Below are 18,899 nucleotides of genomic sequence, written 5' to 3' on the forward strand. Positions count from 1 at the left end.
GGCTAAAATTCATTTGCTTTAACTGCATAGCTGTGCCCCAGTGGGACACACACACACACACACACACACACACACACACACCCACGCACACACAAATAGGGGAAATGGATTGTAACTAGCAGCCCCTGGGGTCCAGGAACCATAAGTGAATGAGAGATGAGGCTTCTGGTTAAAATTCAACCTCTTGCTTTCCTTTGGGATGACACTGGAGGATGTTTCATTATTCTTATTCCCACTCCTGATGGTGGCAATGATGGTGGTAATAGCATAGTGGAAGCACCATTGATGTACCAAGCCCCAGGCCAAACATTTCACATACTATATTTCAATTTTCACAACGACCTTTGAAGTAGACATTAGTATTACTCTTTCTTTACAGATGAGAAAACTGTACAAAGGGGCCTTAGAAAGATGAAGGGACTTGCCCCATGAATGATGACTCAGCCAGGCCTGTGGGGTTCCAGAAGCCCCTGCTGCCCTACCACACTACCACCTTCCATACTTAGTCTAGTGGTGACTCTCACCACACTGGGCATGCTAGAGAAGGCAGCTGGTCAGAAACTGGAGCTCAGCCCTCTGCTACAGCCTTGTCACTGGCTTCCTATGGCTCTGAGGCAAACGCCCAGATCTCAGCTTGATCTTGAATTCATAGGTATGAACTCTCTGTGCAGGTCTGTGAGTTCTACCTCCTTTTCCATGTACCTTCAGCCTCAGAGGCTCATTCTTTCCTGCAGTGGCAACTGAATGGCTGGGTTTTATAGGGCTAAGTTTTTCAGATACCTCCACACCCCAAGAGTATATGTATATACAACAAAAACATCATCATGGCTCAGTCTCTCCAATGTCTTACTAAAGCATTCTAAACATAGTATGCTTTAGGCGTTTTACTGCTACATTCTGAATCACATTCTTCTCCAAGCAACCATCCCAACGTCTCATTTTTTCCATTAGTAAGATGATTATATACAGAGTGATCTATTTATAATGAGCCCCAGCTCAAGCAGTATAGCTTTCAGTTGGCCTCATTTTATATAAATCTTTCTTTGTTAATTAATGTGTCTTATCCCAGTGTTGCAAGGAACATTTATGTTCCTGAATTGGACAGGAAGGAAGCAAACCACACCCAAGGTGAAGGCTCCAAAATCTTTAGAGTCAATATGAATGTAATAACCGTTTGAAAACAAAGTTTAAAGCTGGTTTTTGTGCATATTTTAAACTAAGGAAGTTGTACAAGAGAGTCCACAAGAGAGTAAAAAGTGATGCGATAATTAGGCCATGAATTAACCCCCTGGTACTTGCAGCTCTGTACTATTTTTAAAGACCTCCTTCTCACCTCCTAAGATATTCTGGACATGCAAAATGCCTAATGTGACTAATAAGGCACCTAGCATGAAAGTTAATTAATGAAAATGAAAACACGAAAACTCAGGTTATTTAGTAACAAGGGCCTGGAGCCAGATCCCAATTAAACTACTCTTGTGGCGAAGGGAGGGATCAAAATGCCCAATAGGTTCCATCTGGCTGCTTCTGTGGGTCAATGTAGAGCCTCACGTCCGTGTCAAATTAGCTTTTCCACCCTCTTCTTTCCCTTGCAGTGAGAAGCTAAAGGCAGTCCTCCCCACACCGTACTGGGGAACTCCCAGGCTCTCCCACTCACATGTAAGGGGCTTGGCGGCTAAGAAATCCAGCTGGAAGCGAGCGAGCATGATTTGATTCACCCGCTCTTCACAGTCCAATCCCTTTTGTCATTCACTCCACTGGAGGGGCCCCCTAAACCTCCAATCCCATTTGTACCCCACCTAGGAGATCTGATAATGGTCCTGGCAGAGCTGTGGCTTTTCGTAACTTCTGGCAGGGGCCTCGCTGACCCATAACATGACGACACACATGATTTCTTCTCACACTGTCTTTGTAAATTGACCATGGCTAACCTTGCTGCCCTAATCAGATCAATCAGAATAACATTTTTTTAGCTGCTGCACACAGGAAGCCTCCTGGGCTGAGGCGTAACTCAGAGTCAGGCTGGGATACAGAAGGCAGATTTTTGAATTTCCAATGGTCTCAGATTTCCTTTGCTTTTATCACAGTTGGTGAGCTTTGTAAGGTCCGTGTTTACAGCCATGCAAATTAGCCTCAGCTGGAGGGAAATCAGGTCAGGTCTAAATGAAATGAAGCTCTGGGTCAAAAGTATTTTATCAAAAATTGGAAGTGTGGCCATAGCACTGGGGTCCAGCCAGACTATCCTAGGAAGTAAGTGGACAGTTTTGTCTGGTGTAACCTGAGCTCCAGGCCTCTGGACCGTAGAAACTCTGCTAGGAGACGGAGGAAAAAATGGTGGAGGGCCACCCCAGCACAACGGGGGCTGGCTAGTTCCACCACTGGCTGCTGCCGCCAAATGCATTTCTGTTATGTAAGGACAACTGCAAAGAGAGAATACTGTATACCGGAAGGTGGGAACATTGTGGTTTGAGTCTGGTTTGCAGTACATTCCATGCCACTCATTGACTAGGTAAAAATCTAAATTCACTGTTTCAATCTTACACACACTCAGTTTAAAAATGTATGTGGAAACGTATCCACATTCAGCTAAGTTCTGAGATTTTGCATCTGGAAAGCATATTTGCAAATTTTCACTCCAGATGCCATGTTAGGTATAGAAGTTAAGGTCAGAGGGGTTACATGACTGGACATACAACAACTACGACAACTAATAGTTACCTTCAAGACGAGATCTCTGGCTGCTAATTTCCACTGCAGTTTTCTCTACCATATTTCCAGTACTTCAATACCCCCACTACATAAAAAACTTGGTTTGTTTAAAAATAACTCTCCAATATATATACCTTACATTTGGGGGATTATTAAAATCAGAACAATTATTTCCTGAACCCCCATGTACCTATGGCTCATACAATATGCTACTGATGGTTTGAGACAGCTCTATCCATCTGATTAGGCCTGGATCTGAGCGCTAAGATATTGCTCAATGTGTGATACCCTCATCTATCTGCCTTCTAAAAATAAAATGAAAGTTGGCAGATCTTGAGTGTCTTCATCTGCAAAGAAGTAATGACCAGATCCTTGGAATTCATAATAATTAAAGTTTATCTTTTGACAGATGAGAAACCTGAGATCGGAGAATTTAAAGGACTTGTTTGGGATTCGATATTTGGTTAGGGTCAGAGTCAGAATCAGAAATTATGTTTACTGACACCAAAGCTGGCACTTTTTTCACTGTACAATGACCAAAAAATAAAATTCAGGCTTGGCCAAGTGAATTTAAAGTCAGAACTTGCAGTTAAATGCAGACGAATGCCCATTTATCAAGTAATTAACAACACAAGGCTGGGCACGGTGGCTCACGCCTGTAATCCCAGCACTTTGGGAGGTCAAGGTGGGCGGATCACTTGAGGTCAGGAGTTGGAGACTAGCCTGGCCAACATGGTGAAACCCCATCTCTACTAAAAATAGAAAAATTAGCCAGGCATGGTAGCGTGTGCCTGTAGTCCCAGCTATTCTGGAGGCTGAGGCATGAGAATTGCTTGATGAACCTGAGAGGTGGAGGTTGCAGTGACTAGGCGACAGAGTGAGACTTTTTGTCTCAAAACAAACAAAAAAATAAGCTGTGGGGCTGTTGCTGGAAACATTCTTTTGCTCTTTAGAACTATGTGGTACTACGCAAGTTGCCCAACCCCTCTAAGCTCCAGTTTTCTCATGTATAAAACAGGAACAATAATAGGAACCGTCTCACTGGGTTTTTGAAGATCAAATTAGTTCATATATGACAGGCACTTAACCAAAATTCCTCATTTAGCAGTGGCACTACTAGTGATATCTTTATTTTTTAATCTCCACTTGAATGACATCAAATAAATCCAAGGTCATTGAGACTTCTCTGTTCATATTAAGCATGTGCCTGTGAGGGCATGTGCAGGGGCTGTTCTGACTATCACGTACATGGGAGATGTGTGTATTTTGTAAAGCACTTACAAGTTCACCTTCAAAAGCATCCATGTGACCTGGACTTGCAACCAAAGTATACATATATGATCTTTCCCTATTCTTGCTACATCTTCACATACTTCTAGCTTGGAACTGAAGGCCAGAGGACTCACTATCACCATCAAGGTCCCAAGCACAGGCGCTCAGCCTCATCCTGTTGTCTAGCTCCAACCCCATAACAGAATCTCAGAAAACAGCCTGGATTGAGGATAAATGAATGAGATTCAGGAAAATATAGGTGAGACTTCAAAACTTTCCTCAACGAGAAGATAAATATTTTTTAAAGCACAAATATTTAGAATGGTTCTCTCATAGCATATCCTGTACTTTTTTGTGTTTTCCAAACAGATAACCCCAAATCTACATTCAAATAAACTTTTGCTTTTCACTCTCTTCCGATATGGAAGATTTTAAATATGTGTGTGCGTGTGTGTGTGTGCGCGCACGCGCATGTGTCTGTGTGTGTGGTGAGAAAGGAATTCCAGAACCAGTCCCAAAGAGGCTAACTCTAATATTCCATATATTTTTATACTGCAATCATTCATTCTAAGCACTGGAACCATGGCTACTAATGATTTTTATTCTGCTAATACCTTCAACTCTTTCTAATATGCAATTGACTCCCAATACTCTGTGTGGGTAATTTGCTGTGAAATTTGGCCTCATGGTCCACAACAGAAATATAAAAAGACTAAAGAGAGAGCTGGGGGCAGTTACTCTCTTTCAGGTTCCTGTTCTCGGGGTTCTAGGATCCATGCGACTTTTATCTTTGTATCTCAGCATTCTAAGGTGCCCTCTTGTGGTGTGGGGTAGGAAAAGAGCATCCTAAATGCAGCTGGCTGGAGACACAAATCCAGATCAAGTTACTGTTTAACAGCCAACAAGAGAAGCATGGTTGAACTCCAAGAATAATACTCAGATGCAACATTCTGAAAGAATCATTGATATTCATATTTGACAAGTCCTAACCACCCTTTTTTTTTAAAAAAAAAAATGAGCAAATAAAATAAACATACAACTTTTGGGGCTGTCTCATTTCCAAATAAAATTTACAAGGTGGAATTTTTGTAAACTGGTGCCTGTCATGGAGCTCCTGTTTCCTTTCAGTAAATGTGGCCAGTCAGGAGTCCTTAAACTGAAGAACAGGAAAGCCCTGATCGTTCCAGATATCACTCAGGAAATTGGGACAGAGCGCTAGTTTAGGCCCCCAGGTCATATATTAGTACAATCAACACATGGGCAAGTTATTTCACTCACTTCTATAGATGATAATCCCTAACCCCATTGCTCAGTTGTCAACACGTGAAAAACGTAAAGGGGTAGACAAACTTATCACCACCCCCATATAAAAAAACTAACGCACATACCTTACACCAAGGGAGCCCAGAGAAATTATCTTTGTACACCAAAGCTGAAATAATATAAACTTGGAAAGCAACAGGTTATGAAAACCCTATAAATTTATGTTCAGGCTTCCAAACAATGTTCTTCTTCCACCCTTCTCCCCTCCCCAATAAACTGAGACACAAAGTCTGGGATTTGAGAATTACAGCTATGATCCTTGCCAAAGTGACCAAATTACAATCAATGCTGAAGGCTTTTGGCACCACAAAATTTCAACAGACTAGTGTCTGCTGAACCATCACAACCCCCTTCCCCCAAAGTGTTTGGGGAATAGCCATTATCTCATTAATTCTTAAGAAATATCTATTAAAAAGACAGAGACAGAGAGGGAGAGGGGGAGAGAGGAATGCTTTTACATATCTTACAGAAGAGGAAACAAACAGAGATGATTTATAATTTAGTCAGATCATGGCATCTCAAAAAAGGAGGAATATTGGCAGATCATGCTGATTTTCAGAATGTCGTTGGGCAAGTTTAAACCACAACTGGAAAGTTTATCAGAGCAGTTCTTTTTTTTTTTTTTTTTTTTTTTTTTTTTTTTTTTACAGGAACCAGGAGAAAGAATCACAGACAATGAAGGTGGATTTCTGGCTCCTTGTCAAGGTGCTGACCTACCTTGCTCAGGAACAAATGTCACTTAGAGACAGTGTAAATATGACATATTGACAGGGGAAACTATCTTTCAGTGAAAGGAGACTATACAAACACGACATGAACTACTAGATGTCCGAATGTATCACTAACGGAAGTTGTGGGATACTTCCATGAATATCAACAAACAAGAATAACCTAGAGATTCCCATTTGCAAATAGTTTTAGGAATTGACACATTAATGCTTTAAGACCTTAAAAACCTTGGGAATCAAAGATGTTTAAGAATTTCTTTCCAAAGCTTTCACATTAGTTCATAAACTAAGAGATTAATGCAAAGAATACTTAACGTACTCTTATAATTTCATATTATCCTTATAATAACCATATTAAGAGGGTGTTATTCCCAGTTTTGTAGAGAAGAAATCAGTGTGAGAAGGTTAAATGACTTTTTCTGAATGTTATGAAAGAAAAAAATAAGAGATAGTAGCAAGTGGTGGTGGTTCCATTGAGAGCTGGTATCTTGAGCTCTGGTTCTTAATTTGGTTACTGCCATGTTTGTCGTGGCAGAGTGGTCTAGTATCACAAATGAGAATGGCACCTACCTAAGTATGCAATAGAAATTTGTAATAATTAGTAATAAATTTATTTTATTATAGCTAATATTTTAAATGGAATTGATAAGGTCAAAGAAAAACACCAGCTGCAAATCTATATATGCCTTTTGCTGGAGTTACATAGAAAGCACATCTTTTTACTCAAAGATTTGGCTTCCTATTGGAAGACTCTGAAGAAAACCATGGATAATTACACAATGTAGGAAATACTTTGGATATGCAGAAGTGTGGCTATATTTTGTTGATGTTTTTAATAATGGCTACTCTCATTCATAAACTTCAAATAAATCACCCCAATAAAAGTTGATACTATCATCAAGGTGGCAAGTTACCATTTAAATAAAGGGGAAATGCAGACACATGCTGATGAACAAGTGTTCATCATCATCAATGTCTTCCCAGTTAAAAGTGTACAAACCCCTACAAGTCACTTTATCTTTCTCAGTCTTAGTTTCTTATGTGCCATATGAGAGAACTAAGATGATGGGTAAGATTTCTTCTAATTCCTAGACTACATGATATTACAGAACAGGATCCCTGCCTAGTTTGAGAAGATATACATACATACATACATACATAGGCTTAAACAAGTGCCAGTGATATGAAATTTAAATACTATTTTAGTAGTTGAAGCTAGAAATTAGTACCTGAGTTCCACAGACTCTTCATCATTCTGTCCATTAATTCTGAAATACAAACGTGAAATGTGCTGAGGGATGAAGACCAGCTCTATTTAAGGGATATTCATGGCCGGGTGCAGTGGCTCACGCCTGTAATCCCAGCACTTTGGGAGGCCAAGGCAGGTGGATCACCTGAGGTCAGAAGTTTGAGACTGGCCTGGACAATGTGGTGAAAGCCCGTCTTTACTAAAAATATAAAAATTATCTGGGCATGTTGGTGGGTGCCTGTAATCGTAGCTACTTGGGAGGCTGAGGCAGGACAATCGGCTTGAACCTGGGTGGTGGGGGTTGCAGTGAGCCGAGATCGCACCATTGCACTCCAGCCTGGGCGACAACAGTGAAACTCTGTCTCAAAAAAAAAAAAAAAGACATTCATATTCACGTTTCAATGCTGGCTGAAGCCCTATAGCCAAGATTCAGAATCCTGGATTTTGAAATCCAGTAATGTACCCAGCACTTTCTCTTGTTCAGTCATTATAAAAAGACCTATTTGGCAAGTATCCTCCTGGTCTTCTCATATGGGAACCATTCCATGATCCAGCTGAAGGAGTTGGCCTTCAATGCTGAAACTCCTCAGCTGCTCACCACCTCTAAAACCACTTTCATTTTCAAGAGGAAAGAAAACAAACATCTGACTCTCAGAAGAGACCAAAGGATCCATCTTGATGTTGGAAATCTGGCCACAGGCATGGAGGAAAGATTATAGGAGGTAGGTTTGGAGTTTTCTGGCATCAATTCAGCTTGCTATTTTCTTTAAAACTTAAAACCTCAGCTCTAAGGTAGGACACAAAGCTCACAGAAAACTCTAAGCTGCATATTACCACAAAGCCCAGTAGACCCCATTTTTTGCCTCCACTTACAGAGAAAAGCAAGCACTACACAAGTGCACGGATTCCATGGGGCAATGGCAACCACCCTGTTCAGAAAACTTAAAGAGTTTAAATGAAGTGTTATTTTCCCCCTCAGACAGAGAAACAAAATAAATGTATCAAGTACTAACTGCCTTAAACTCCTTTGTTGAACAGGCAAACTATTATAAGAAAAGAAATAATAAATGACCAAATGCTTTGATGTTTTAAAAACAAATATTCATTCACCAAAACAGAAGTGAATAGTTCTATGAGTAAATAACATGTTTTCAAGCATCTGGAGAGAAACAAAAAGAGTAATAGCAATCTAAGAAGCAATAAAGAACAAAAGTAAATTTAATATGATCCTGCATAAGAAAGCATTCAGAGGAGATTCTGGTTAGTTCAGGCAAGCCTTCCTGAAAGAGGCAAACTGAAGTTGGCTTTGGAATATAGAGATTTTCCTTTTGCCATTCAGGTAGAAACAAGTCTTCTGTTTCTATAGATGGCATTTAAAAAGCCAGCCTGGCTACAAAGCAGGCTTACCTCCATCTCATATGAATCTAATTGCATGGGAATACATTCTATGTAAATCAGCTGACCTTTTTTTGCCCGGATTTGTCTGGAACTTACTATTTGTATTAATCCATTTTCACACTGCTATAAAGATACTACCAACATGGCAGCAGGAGAGAGAGGGTGGGGTGAGAGCGGCACCAGATACTTATGGAACAACCAAATCTCGTGAGAACTCATTCACTATCAGGAGAACAAAAAGGGAAATCCACCCCCATGATTTAATCGCCTCCCACCAGGTCCCTCCTAGACACGTGGGTACAATTTGACGTGAGATTTGGGTGGGGTCACAGAGCCAATTTATTAGAAAAATTCAAATTGTTCCATGCAATATAACCTTTTAAAATTTTCCTTTAATACTTCTTTGGATATTTTTCTCAAGACAAGACAATTACAGTGACCTTGAGAAACATTTTGATCATGATTTTTATCAGTAATTGAAGTCAGTGGGAAAATCTGATTTGATTAACAGAAAACTGAATTCAGACATTTTCCTTTTTTCCCCTGTAATTTGCAGCTAATTTCATAATCATTACATTACTTGAGAAATGAACTGATGATGAACCCCATGATGTAATTTAACAAGGAAACGTAGCCTGGCACCGTGGCTCACGCCTGTAATCCCAGCATTTTGGGAAGGTGAGGTGGGCGGATCACCTGAGGTCAGAAGTTCGAGACCAACCTGGCCAACTTGGTGAAAACCTGTCTCTACTAAAAATACAAAATTAGCCGGGCATGGTGGTGCATGCCTGTAATCCTAGCTACTCGGGAGGCTGAAGCAGGATAATTGCTTGAACCCCAGAGGCAGAGGTTGCAGTGAGCCGAGATCACACCATTGCACTCCCGCCTAGATGACAAGAGTGAGACTCCGTCTCAAAAAAAAAAAAAAAAAAAAGGCAGGGTTGATGGTATCATTCAATATTACATACTTTTCAAAACACTGCCTCAAACCTGCTTAGATGTGAATTTCACAACATACTGGTGGGTCAGGTAGATTCAGATATTGTTCATCTTTTTTTTTTTTTTTTTGGGCGGAGTTTTGCTCTTGTTGCCCAGGCTGGGGTGCAATGCGGCAATCTCAGCTCACTGCAACCTCTGCCTCCTGGGTTAAAGCGATTCTCCTGCCTCAGCCTCCCAAGTAGCTGAGATCACAGGCGCCCGCCACCACACCTGGCTAATATTTGTGTTTTTAGTAGAGACGGGGTTTCCCGAAATTGGCCAGGCTGGTGTCGAACTCCTGACCTCAGCTGATTCACCTACCTCAGCCTCCCAAAGTGCTAGGATTATAGGCATGAGCCACCGTACCCGGCCTGTAATCCTTTTTTATAGAGAAGGGAAAATACAACAAGGAAGACAACCAGCCCAAGCTCACACAGCAAGTCAATAGCAACACAGAGTACTATACTTTTTCCTCAACACCATTTCTGCTACTATTAAAAATAAGAAAAACTAACCAACCAAACAAAAACCCACTAAAACAGGGAAATGGTAGCCGTGGTAGTAACAGCAGCAAAAACAAGAGCAGCTATCATATGTTGAGCACTGACAGTGAGCCAGGCACTATGCTGAGCCAGATACATGGATTACCCCATTGAATAATTACTTAGAGAACATTATGAGCAGATATCATCTCAGGCTATGGTGCAGGGACCCAGACACAGAGAGTGAAAGGACCTAGTACCGTTGCCTCAGATCTCACAGTCAATGTGTGGCAGAGCTGTGATTCATCCTCATGATTGTCTCTGACTGCCTGACAGTCCTAAACTCAGTCTCTTACGGAAAGCTGGTGCCTCTCAAGTTTTTGAGTCCTTGAGTTACTACTCAGAAGCCACCGTCATAATGAGGTTTACCCTGAACACCCCATTTAAAATTGCAGACCTCACCCCCACCCTACTAAAGTCGACCCTCCTTCCCCTGCACTACTATGTGATTAACAGGGTTTATGTTTAGTGTTTGTTAATATAAGCTCCACAGGGCAAGGATTTATTATTATTATTATTTTTATTATTATTATTTTACTTTTATTTTTTGCCCTCAACACATACCAATGCTTAAGACAGTGCTGTCCAACAGAGCTTTTTATACAATGGAAATGTTTTACATCTGTGCTATCCAATACAGCAGGCACTAGGCATAAGAACAAAATTGGAAAGTCGAAAACTGGCTAGCCATATGTAGAAAGCTGAAACTGGATCCCTTCCTTACACCTTATACAAAGATCAATTCAAGATGGATTAAAGACTTACATGTTAGACCTAAAACCATAAAAACCCTAGAAGAAAACCTAGGCATTACCATTCAGGACATAGGCATGGGCAAGGACTTCATGTCTAAAACACCAAAAGCAATGGCAATAAAAGACAAAATTGACAAATGGGATCTAATTAAACTAAAGAGCTTCTGCACAGCAAAAGAAACTACCATCAGAGTGAACAGGCAACCTACAAAATGGGAGAAAATTTTCGCAACCTACTCATCTGACAAAGGGCTAATATCCAGAATCTATAATGAACTCAAATAAATTTACAAGAAAAAAACAAACAACCCCATCAAAAAGTGGGCGAAGGACATGAACAGACACTTCTCAAAAGAAGACATTTATGCAGCCAAAAAACACATGAAAAAATGCTCATCATCACTGGCCATCAGAGAAATGCAAATCAAAACCACAATGAGATACCATCTCACACCAGTTAGAATGGCAATCATTAAAAAGTCAGGAAACAACAGGTGCTGGAGAGCATGTGGAGAAACAGGAACACTTTTACACTGTTGGTGGGACTGTAAACTAGTTCAACCATTGTGGAAGTCAGTATGGCGATTCCTCAGGGATCTAGAACTAGAAATACCATTTGACCCAGCCATCCCATTACTGGGTATATACCCAAAAGACTATAAATCATGCTGCTATAAAGACACATGCACACGTATGTTTATTGCGGCATTATTCACAACAGCAAAGACTTGGAACCAACCCAAATGTCCAACAATGATAGACTGGATTAAGAAAATGTGGCACATATACACCATGGAATACTATGCAGCCATAAAAAATGATGAGTTCACGTCCTTTGTAGGGACATGGATGAAATTGGAAATCATCATTCTCAGTAAACTATCACAAGAACAAAAAACCAAACACCGCATATTCTCACTCATAGGTGGATACTGAACAATGCGAACACATGGACACAGGAAGGGGAACATCACACTCTGGGGACTGTTGTGGGGTGGGGGGAGGGGGGAGGGATAGCACTGGGAGATATACCTAATGCTAGATGACGCGTTAGTGGGTGCAGCGCACCAGCATGGCACATGTATACATATGTAACTAACCTGCACATTGTGCACATGTACCCTAAAACTTAAAGTATAATAATAAATAAATAAATAAAAAGAAGAAAAAAAAAAGAAGGTGGTTAGTCCCATTAAAGAACTAAATTATTTTATTTAATTTCATTATTTAATAGCCACGTTACCATACTGGACAGTGCAGGCCTGGAACAAATGCCTAGCACAGTAAACCCCTAGGAAATACTTGTTAAATGAATGAATTTATAAATAAAACCTATTTTCCATATAACCTGTAGACTACTTTCACTAACTACAAATTAAATTTTATTTTTATTTCAACAGAATTGATGGCTGAAAAAGTCCAGATTAAATTTTGAAAATTCAGAAGATATGGCCAAAATAGCAAGCACAGATTTCATGAACTAGTGGCTCCCTTTGCCATCTGCCACTCAAAACCTTCTGAAACATTTCATGAAACCAGGGAAAGCACCAACAGCATGTAATGAATTCCCATGAATCACACACACACACACACACACACAGAATATGTAATAAATTCCTATGATACACACACATATATGTATAGGTATGTGTGTATATACGAGATATATATATATATATATATATATACACACACACACATATATATACCATTTCCCTGTATAATATATAATTACAGCTTTGCCATAATCACTCGGTACCTTTTTGACCTTGTTTTTTTTCTCATAAGTCTCTGACAGAGGTTTTTTCTTCTGTTGAGTTGTGTCTTTGGAGAATAAATACTCAAATTCACTGGGGTCCCGAATGTCAGGTTCTTCTAAGGAGTCCCATAAGGTTGGTGTAGCACTTTGGCTTAAAAGAGAAAATGACAAGTTAACCATAAGAACCAAAACAGGAGGGAATGTAATACAATGAAATCTTTCTCTAATCCATTTTTTAATTTCATTTTTCTAAAAAAACACATAAAACTCTAATAACGCTTGGAGAAAAGCTTTTTTATGTTACGCATTTGTTAAAGTCAAAATATACTATAGAACATTAAAACACACACAGACGTATTTCCAAAAAAGTAATTGTCATTAGGTACGATCAAAGATAGAGCTCTACAGAAACTCCTTAGGACTAGAAATCCTGGGATTCGGATTCCTGGGGGCACCCAAGCTGCTCCTCCCTCAGTCTGTGGCATTTCCATGATGTGTAAAAATGGGCATCATATAAAGGCTGAAAAGATAACCAATTTGAGACTGTGACAGGCTAATTCTGAAGGAGACTGAAAATGGAGTACCGAAGTAAAGACCTGCCTCCTCTTTGGATTTTTTCAACTACTTTTAAATACAGTTTTTAGGATTCATGCAGGTAAACTCAGTGCAGCGTCCTTAATATGTAAACAGGCTGTGCCTATTTTAAAATACATGATTCATAGTATCTCAGTCCCCTAAACAATACTAACAACAAAAACCAACCAAAAACCTCCTCCATTGCACCTCATGGGATATCAACTAAAGTAGCCATAGGGAAACTGGGCTGTTTCGTCTTCCAGAAACAGGGGCACCCTAGTTTTGAAGGGAAGAAAGAAAAGCTGTTGAGAATCAGGCGTAACAGAACAGCCTCCGTGAGCTGACTCCAGTGGTCACTCCTCAGGGTTCCCTCAGTCAGAACACATCTCCCAAATGTTTACTTTCTTACCTTAATTTCAAACACTATTAATGTTTAGTGGTCAGGCATGGTAGCTCACACCTGTAATCCAAGCACTTTGGGAGGCTGAGGTGGGCAGATCACTTGGGGTCAGGAGTTCAAGACCAGCCTGGCCAACATGGTGAAACCCCATCTCTACTAAAAAATACAAAAAATTAGCTGGGCGTGGTCGTGGGTGCCTGTAATCCTAGCTACTTGGGAGGCTGAGGCAGGAGAATTGCTTGAACCCGGGAGGCGGAGGTTGCAATGAACTGAGATTGTGCCACTGCACTCCAGTCTGAGTAACAGAACAAGAGTCCATCTCAAAAATAATAATAATACTATAAATGCCCACAAATTTCATCTATATACTTATTGTTTATCAAACGTATGTATATGTTACAATCCATAACATCTAAAAGTATATAGCTTTATTTCCATACATATTTTCTCAATGAAAACTAAAAAGATAACTATTATTACATGGAATGGTCCACAGAATTTTTTAATACTACATGTGATTTTGGTATTTAAAACAGTTGGCAGCCCTGGCTCCTCAGGTCTGCGTGTTCACACTTCGCAATAGATCTGCCTTTCCCATGATATATGACATTTTGGTTTTGGCCACATTCACCTCTTCTCTCCTCTACTTTTTATTTTTTAAATTATGATTTTGCCAATAGTTGAACCATGTAATAGTATGACATATGGAAGTTATAAAGTATAACAATAGAATGAACACCTGGGAAACCATTACCCAACCCAAGGGCTAGAACATTTCCAGTGAAGTACATCCATGTATGTGTTCCTCTCTCAGCCACACCCCTCTGCTACTCACTTAACTTCAACTTGAAACATAAGCACCACTGATGTTAAGTGCTTATCTCTGTGGTGCTGGGGGAGAGGGGGGAGAAGTAGGATCTTGAAGAAGGAAGTCAGCTGGGAATTCTGGAGTGAGCATGCGGCATGTTAAGGGCCACTGGTCTGGGCCCTGGGAAGGTTCTGGGCAGCTAAGGGGTGACGTCTAGAGTGAGGTGATGCGCTGTGTCAGGCCAACTGCTCAGCCCCATGCCCACTTCCTGCACCTGCTTGGCTCTAGCCCCACAGACTCTGAGTTCAGGCCAGTGTAACTAGTATTATAATTCACTTATATTCTGGAGTAAATTGGCTTTGGGAGTCAACGGTGATCAGTTTAAGCACCTGATCACCATTTACAACACTATTTCTACGGGAAAGGTATTTCCAATACTGAATGAAAGAATTTTGGAACACTGCCTCTCAGTGATTTTGGGACAGCCAGCATTTGGTAGGGCAATAATAAGGACGTGCTTCCCAACGAATGACCTGCCATGGTGGTCAACTGACCACTGAACATACAATTCTAGCTCAAAAGGAAGGCAGGGGGAGAGAGAGAGAAAGAGGAGGAGGAAAAATGAGAAACTTACTAAGAAGCTGAAAAGGTAGTTAGATGAGGATTTATTTTTCCTTAAGTGTCTCTTGCTTATTCTAGAAATCACAAAACAGACACCCAAGAAGGCAAAACGTCAAAAGAAAAAAAATCAGTTCATACCAGGAGTCAAAAGCAATTTAGGTAGATGAGAGGCAGTGTACACATAATGCTGAAAATTCACATTTTGTTTCTGGCTTCCCAGAAGAGCAAGACCAACATTTATGATGCAATCATTATATAAACTACTTACTCCTCTAGTTGCACAAAATATTAAAATATGATTTTGCCTCCTTTATGAGAAGGTATCCCAAATAATTGCACTTTTGCTCCTAAGCAAATACTCCACAGGCTCTTTGAGTCATTTTCATTTAAAAGCAGTAGTGCTAATAGCTACAAAAAGTTGGAGGGACCCATAATAAAAGAACTTGAATATATGGTGCCACCAGGAAGTGCCCGTGTTGCAGTCTTAACACATCATAGAGGGGCAGCCCCCCGTGTTATGTTTCAGGTTCAAATGCACACCAAGCAGGGCTCTCTTGATGTCCTATTCATCTACTTTTCATTTTGCTCAAAAGTAAAGCCCTAGATTTATGATGAAACCAGTGAGACCTTCAGTATTCAATTGCTTTTCTTCTCCAAATGGCCAACTACATAAGGAGGAAACAATGTAGACAATGATTGTCTCCAGCTTTCCCTTGGTCGTGGGTGAAGGGCCCACATCTCCCAGTGGGACTCTTTGATGGCTGCTGTGGTCCACAGTTACCTGTTGCTCATGAAGTCTCTCAGGGAAGGAAGTGAAGGCAGGCTAGTGGGACACAGGTGTGGAACAGCTCCCCGTGCTGTCGGACACACTCGTCCAGGGCTTACAGGTGGGAGCTATTGCCCTGGAATGGCTTTGCACTAATTTGAGAACACTAATAAGGAAACACGACTCAAAATAAATATTCTGGGAAATGATTTTTTAGGAAATGTCTGAGTCTTTATTGGGAAAAAGGGAATACTAGTACTTTAGTTAATGGCAGAAGCTATCACAGGATCATCTCACTTTTTTATGAACCATTCATTTGGGAAATTACAAAGTATAATTGAATTTTGTAAAAAAGAAGTATCAGGATGTTCCAAAAACAAACTCTTGGCCCTTATTTTTTGGTGAGAGGAAAGGGGAAAATATGAAGCACATATGCTTAGTTTTAGGGTATTCCCCACTCCTCCACAGGGATTTCTGGTTGTTTTATCATTGTGAGTTGTGTGTTATTTTGTTTCATATCCTGCCTTCCCTAAGCAAAGTGTTATATAAATTGAAGAATGCATTACCACATGACTTGGGAAAAGTTGTAAAATGTGTCCTATATTTGCTGTCCTTTACAAACAAACTTTAAAGGAGAAAGTGGTCAAGAGACAACTTAAGATCTCTTTCACTGTCCTCCTTCCAGGCTCAGAAATAAGGCAGAACAAATCACACTCAAATCTGTTTGAATGGATGTTTCCAAGCAACTATATCTTGCTGCTTTACAAACCCAGCTTAACAATCTATACAAATGGAAGATGCTTTCAGCTATCCACATACTGACACTTTCTCTGAAGGGCATCAAGACATAAAGGAAGATGTGGGAGTACTTAGCAGTTAAAAGAAATAGAGTTCAAGCAGAGAGAGTTTGTATTTTAAGACTCTCCTCTGATCTAAAGAACTAATAACTTAGCCATGTCTCATTCTTTTAACAAAAACTGAAGAACACCCATTTCTGTTAAATATCTAGATTATAGGGTTGATTATAGCATTTAAAAACAAGACAGTAAAAAGAATTCTAAAAATCCTCAGTGAACCTACAGTATGGAAATCAGGTTCAATTCTTTATGATTACTAATCAATTGTAGCGATGTTGGGGAAAGCCCTGGCTTAGATCCGGACTCTTGTCTAGTCTATAAAATGGAACATTTGCCTTGGAAAAAAACCTGACACTGAAACACATGGTTTCTCCCAGCATCTTCAAATACGGAGAGGCCCTGATGGAGACAATCTCCCCAAACATCCCAACCTTGTTTATCCAAGCATTCACTGTATCACACTTGATAATGGGTGCTACACTATGGAGATATTGACCCGGTAAGAATAAAATATCACTTGGGCCAAATCCTAGGAATTCACATGCTGAGAATGGGATAGGGGAGAACTTACCTCCTATCACTTATTTGTATCCTAGTCCAATATAAAGGCTTCATGGGACAACTGGGCTCGATGGCTGGTTTTCGAGGACATTGACTGGAAGAAGAGCCAAGTCCAAAGAAGAGTCCAGGGGGAGGTGGCGGTGCAAGTCCTGGGGGTGGTGGAGCAGGAGGAGGCCCTCCAGGGTTGGGTGGGGCAGGGGAGTTAGGAAGTGGGGGTGGGGGTGGGGGCGGTGGAGGTCCAGCACTTGAAGGTGGAGGTAGAGGTGGCGGTGGAGGTGGCGGCGGAGGTGGTGGCGGTGGCCCAGCACTCACAGGTGGCATTGGAGGTGCGGGAGACAAAGATCCAAGTCCTGAGGGGAGGGGCGGAGGGGGAGGGATGGATGCTGGCAAGGGCGGTGCGGGAGGCGGAGGCAATGCCTTCTGCTGATTTGATGCCATGCCTTCCATTGGCTGGAGTGCTGCATGGATGTCTTTGTGGTCATTTGGGGGTGAGAGCTGGCTTAAAGAGGAGATATTCAGCTTTTTGGGTACTAATTGATTACTTCTGGTTGTCTTGCTTTCACCTTCACAGGGCTTGAGGAAGGTCTCTCTGTCTGTCTGGACGCACACATTTCTGAAGGTCTTTGGAGGGCAGTCATCATCGGTGGAAATGCACACATCTTTCCTCTCTTCACAACCCCCTCGCCATCTGTGTTCTAGCTCGTGTTTCAGATTTTCAATGGTTTCTTCTAGTCTCGCTGTTATCATTGCATGCTCGCCCCGGATATGAAATGCCCGAAGTTCAAACTGGGCCTATAGGAAAATTCAGAGGGAAAGAAAGTAATGAGTTTAAGAACAAACATAAGAATTTAGAAACTCAATAATACCATCACGGTGCCACTGTAGCATGGCCCATATAAATGTAGGGAAATACAGAGACATTCTTTTAAGAATCCATAAAGGTGTAAATTGCACTCTGAATTTTCCAGGGACCTAAACAGGCAGGAGTCAAAGCACAATTTCACCCAGCCTGAGCTCACGGGAGATAATTTTCATGGATTAAGGCTTAAAGTACATCTGTTACTTAAGAACTCTTACCCAATTTGCATATCAAACACATAACTTTTAATAAAGCTTTGGACATGCTTGAATATCTATCTGTTTTACAACTTTTCGGTTTGGTTTCAAAAAAGAAAACTATAAAGAAAAAAATAGGTTTAGAGCTCCTCTGGCTTAAAGCTGTTCTCCCAGTCTTCCAGAATGTCTCTTTCACTGAGTTTCCAGGACAATACAGCAGACACAGAAAGCAAGGGAAGAAGCCACGATAACTTACTTTTTTAAAGTTTCCTTATAAAAGCAGCCCAAGATCAGTATTTGTGTCTGTTTCATAATATAGCAATAAATAAGCAACAGAGAACATAAATAATGAAGATATTATAGTACGCCATTTTCTTCTATTTACACAGCACTTTAAAGTATATAAGACAGTAGCCTTTTTAATGCTTATTGCCTCAGTTATTTTAATGCACTGAGTCTGTAATTGTACACTTATTAGCACAGAGCTAGTGTACTCGCAGTCATTAACCAGCCCGTTCCTCAGTATTCAAAGCTATTCATC

General features: G+C 40.6%; 1 protein-coding gene across 4 annotated transcripts in view; it reads right to left on the bottom strand.

The window, feature by feature from the left end:
• The window catches only part of FMN1 (formin 1), a 431,150-nt gene that overhangs the window by 188,197 nt on the left and 224,054 nt on the right, over window positions 1-18,899 (bottom strand). For all 4 annotated transcript variants that reach the window (XM_055098140.2, XM_063596522.1, XM_034938470.3 and 1 more), the window contains 2 exons: window positions 17,313-18,094; window positions 12,714-12,864 (listed from right to left, as the gene is read on the bottom strand). In XM_055098140.2, coding sequence (XP_054954115.2) covers window positions 12,714-12,864; window positions 17,313-18,094 — 933 coding nt within the window. The remainder of the gene's footprint in view (window positions 1-12,713; window positions 12,865-17,312; window positions 18,095-18,899) is intronic.

Source organism: Pan paniscus, chromosome 16 (assembly GCF_029289425.2).
Source record: "Pan paniscus chromosome 16, NHGRI_mPanPan1-v2.0_pri, whole genome shotgun sequence".
NCBI classification, from domain to species: domain Eukaryota; kingdom Metazoa; phylum Chordata; class Mammalia; order Primates; family Hominidae; genus Pan; species Pan paniscus.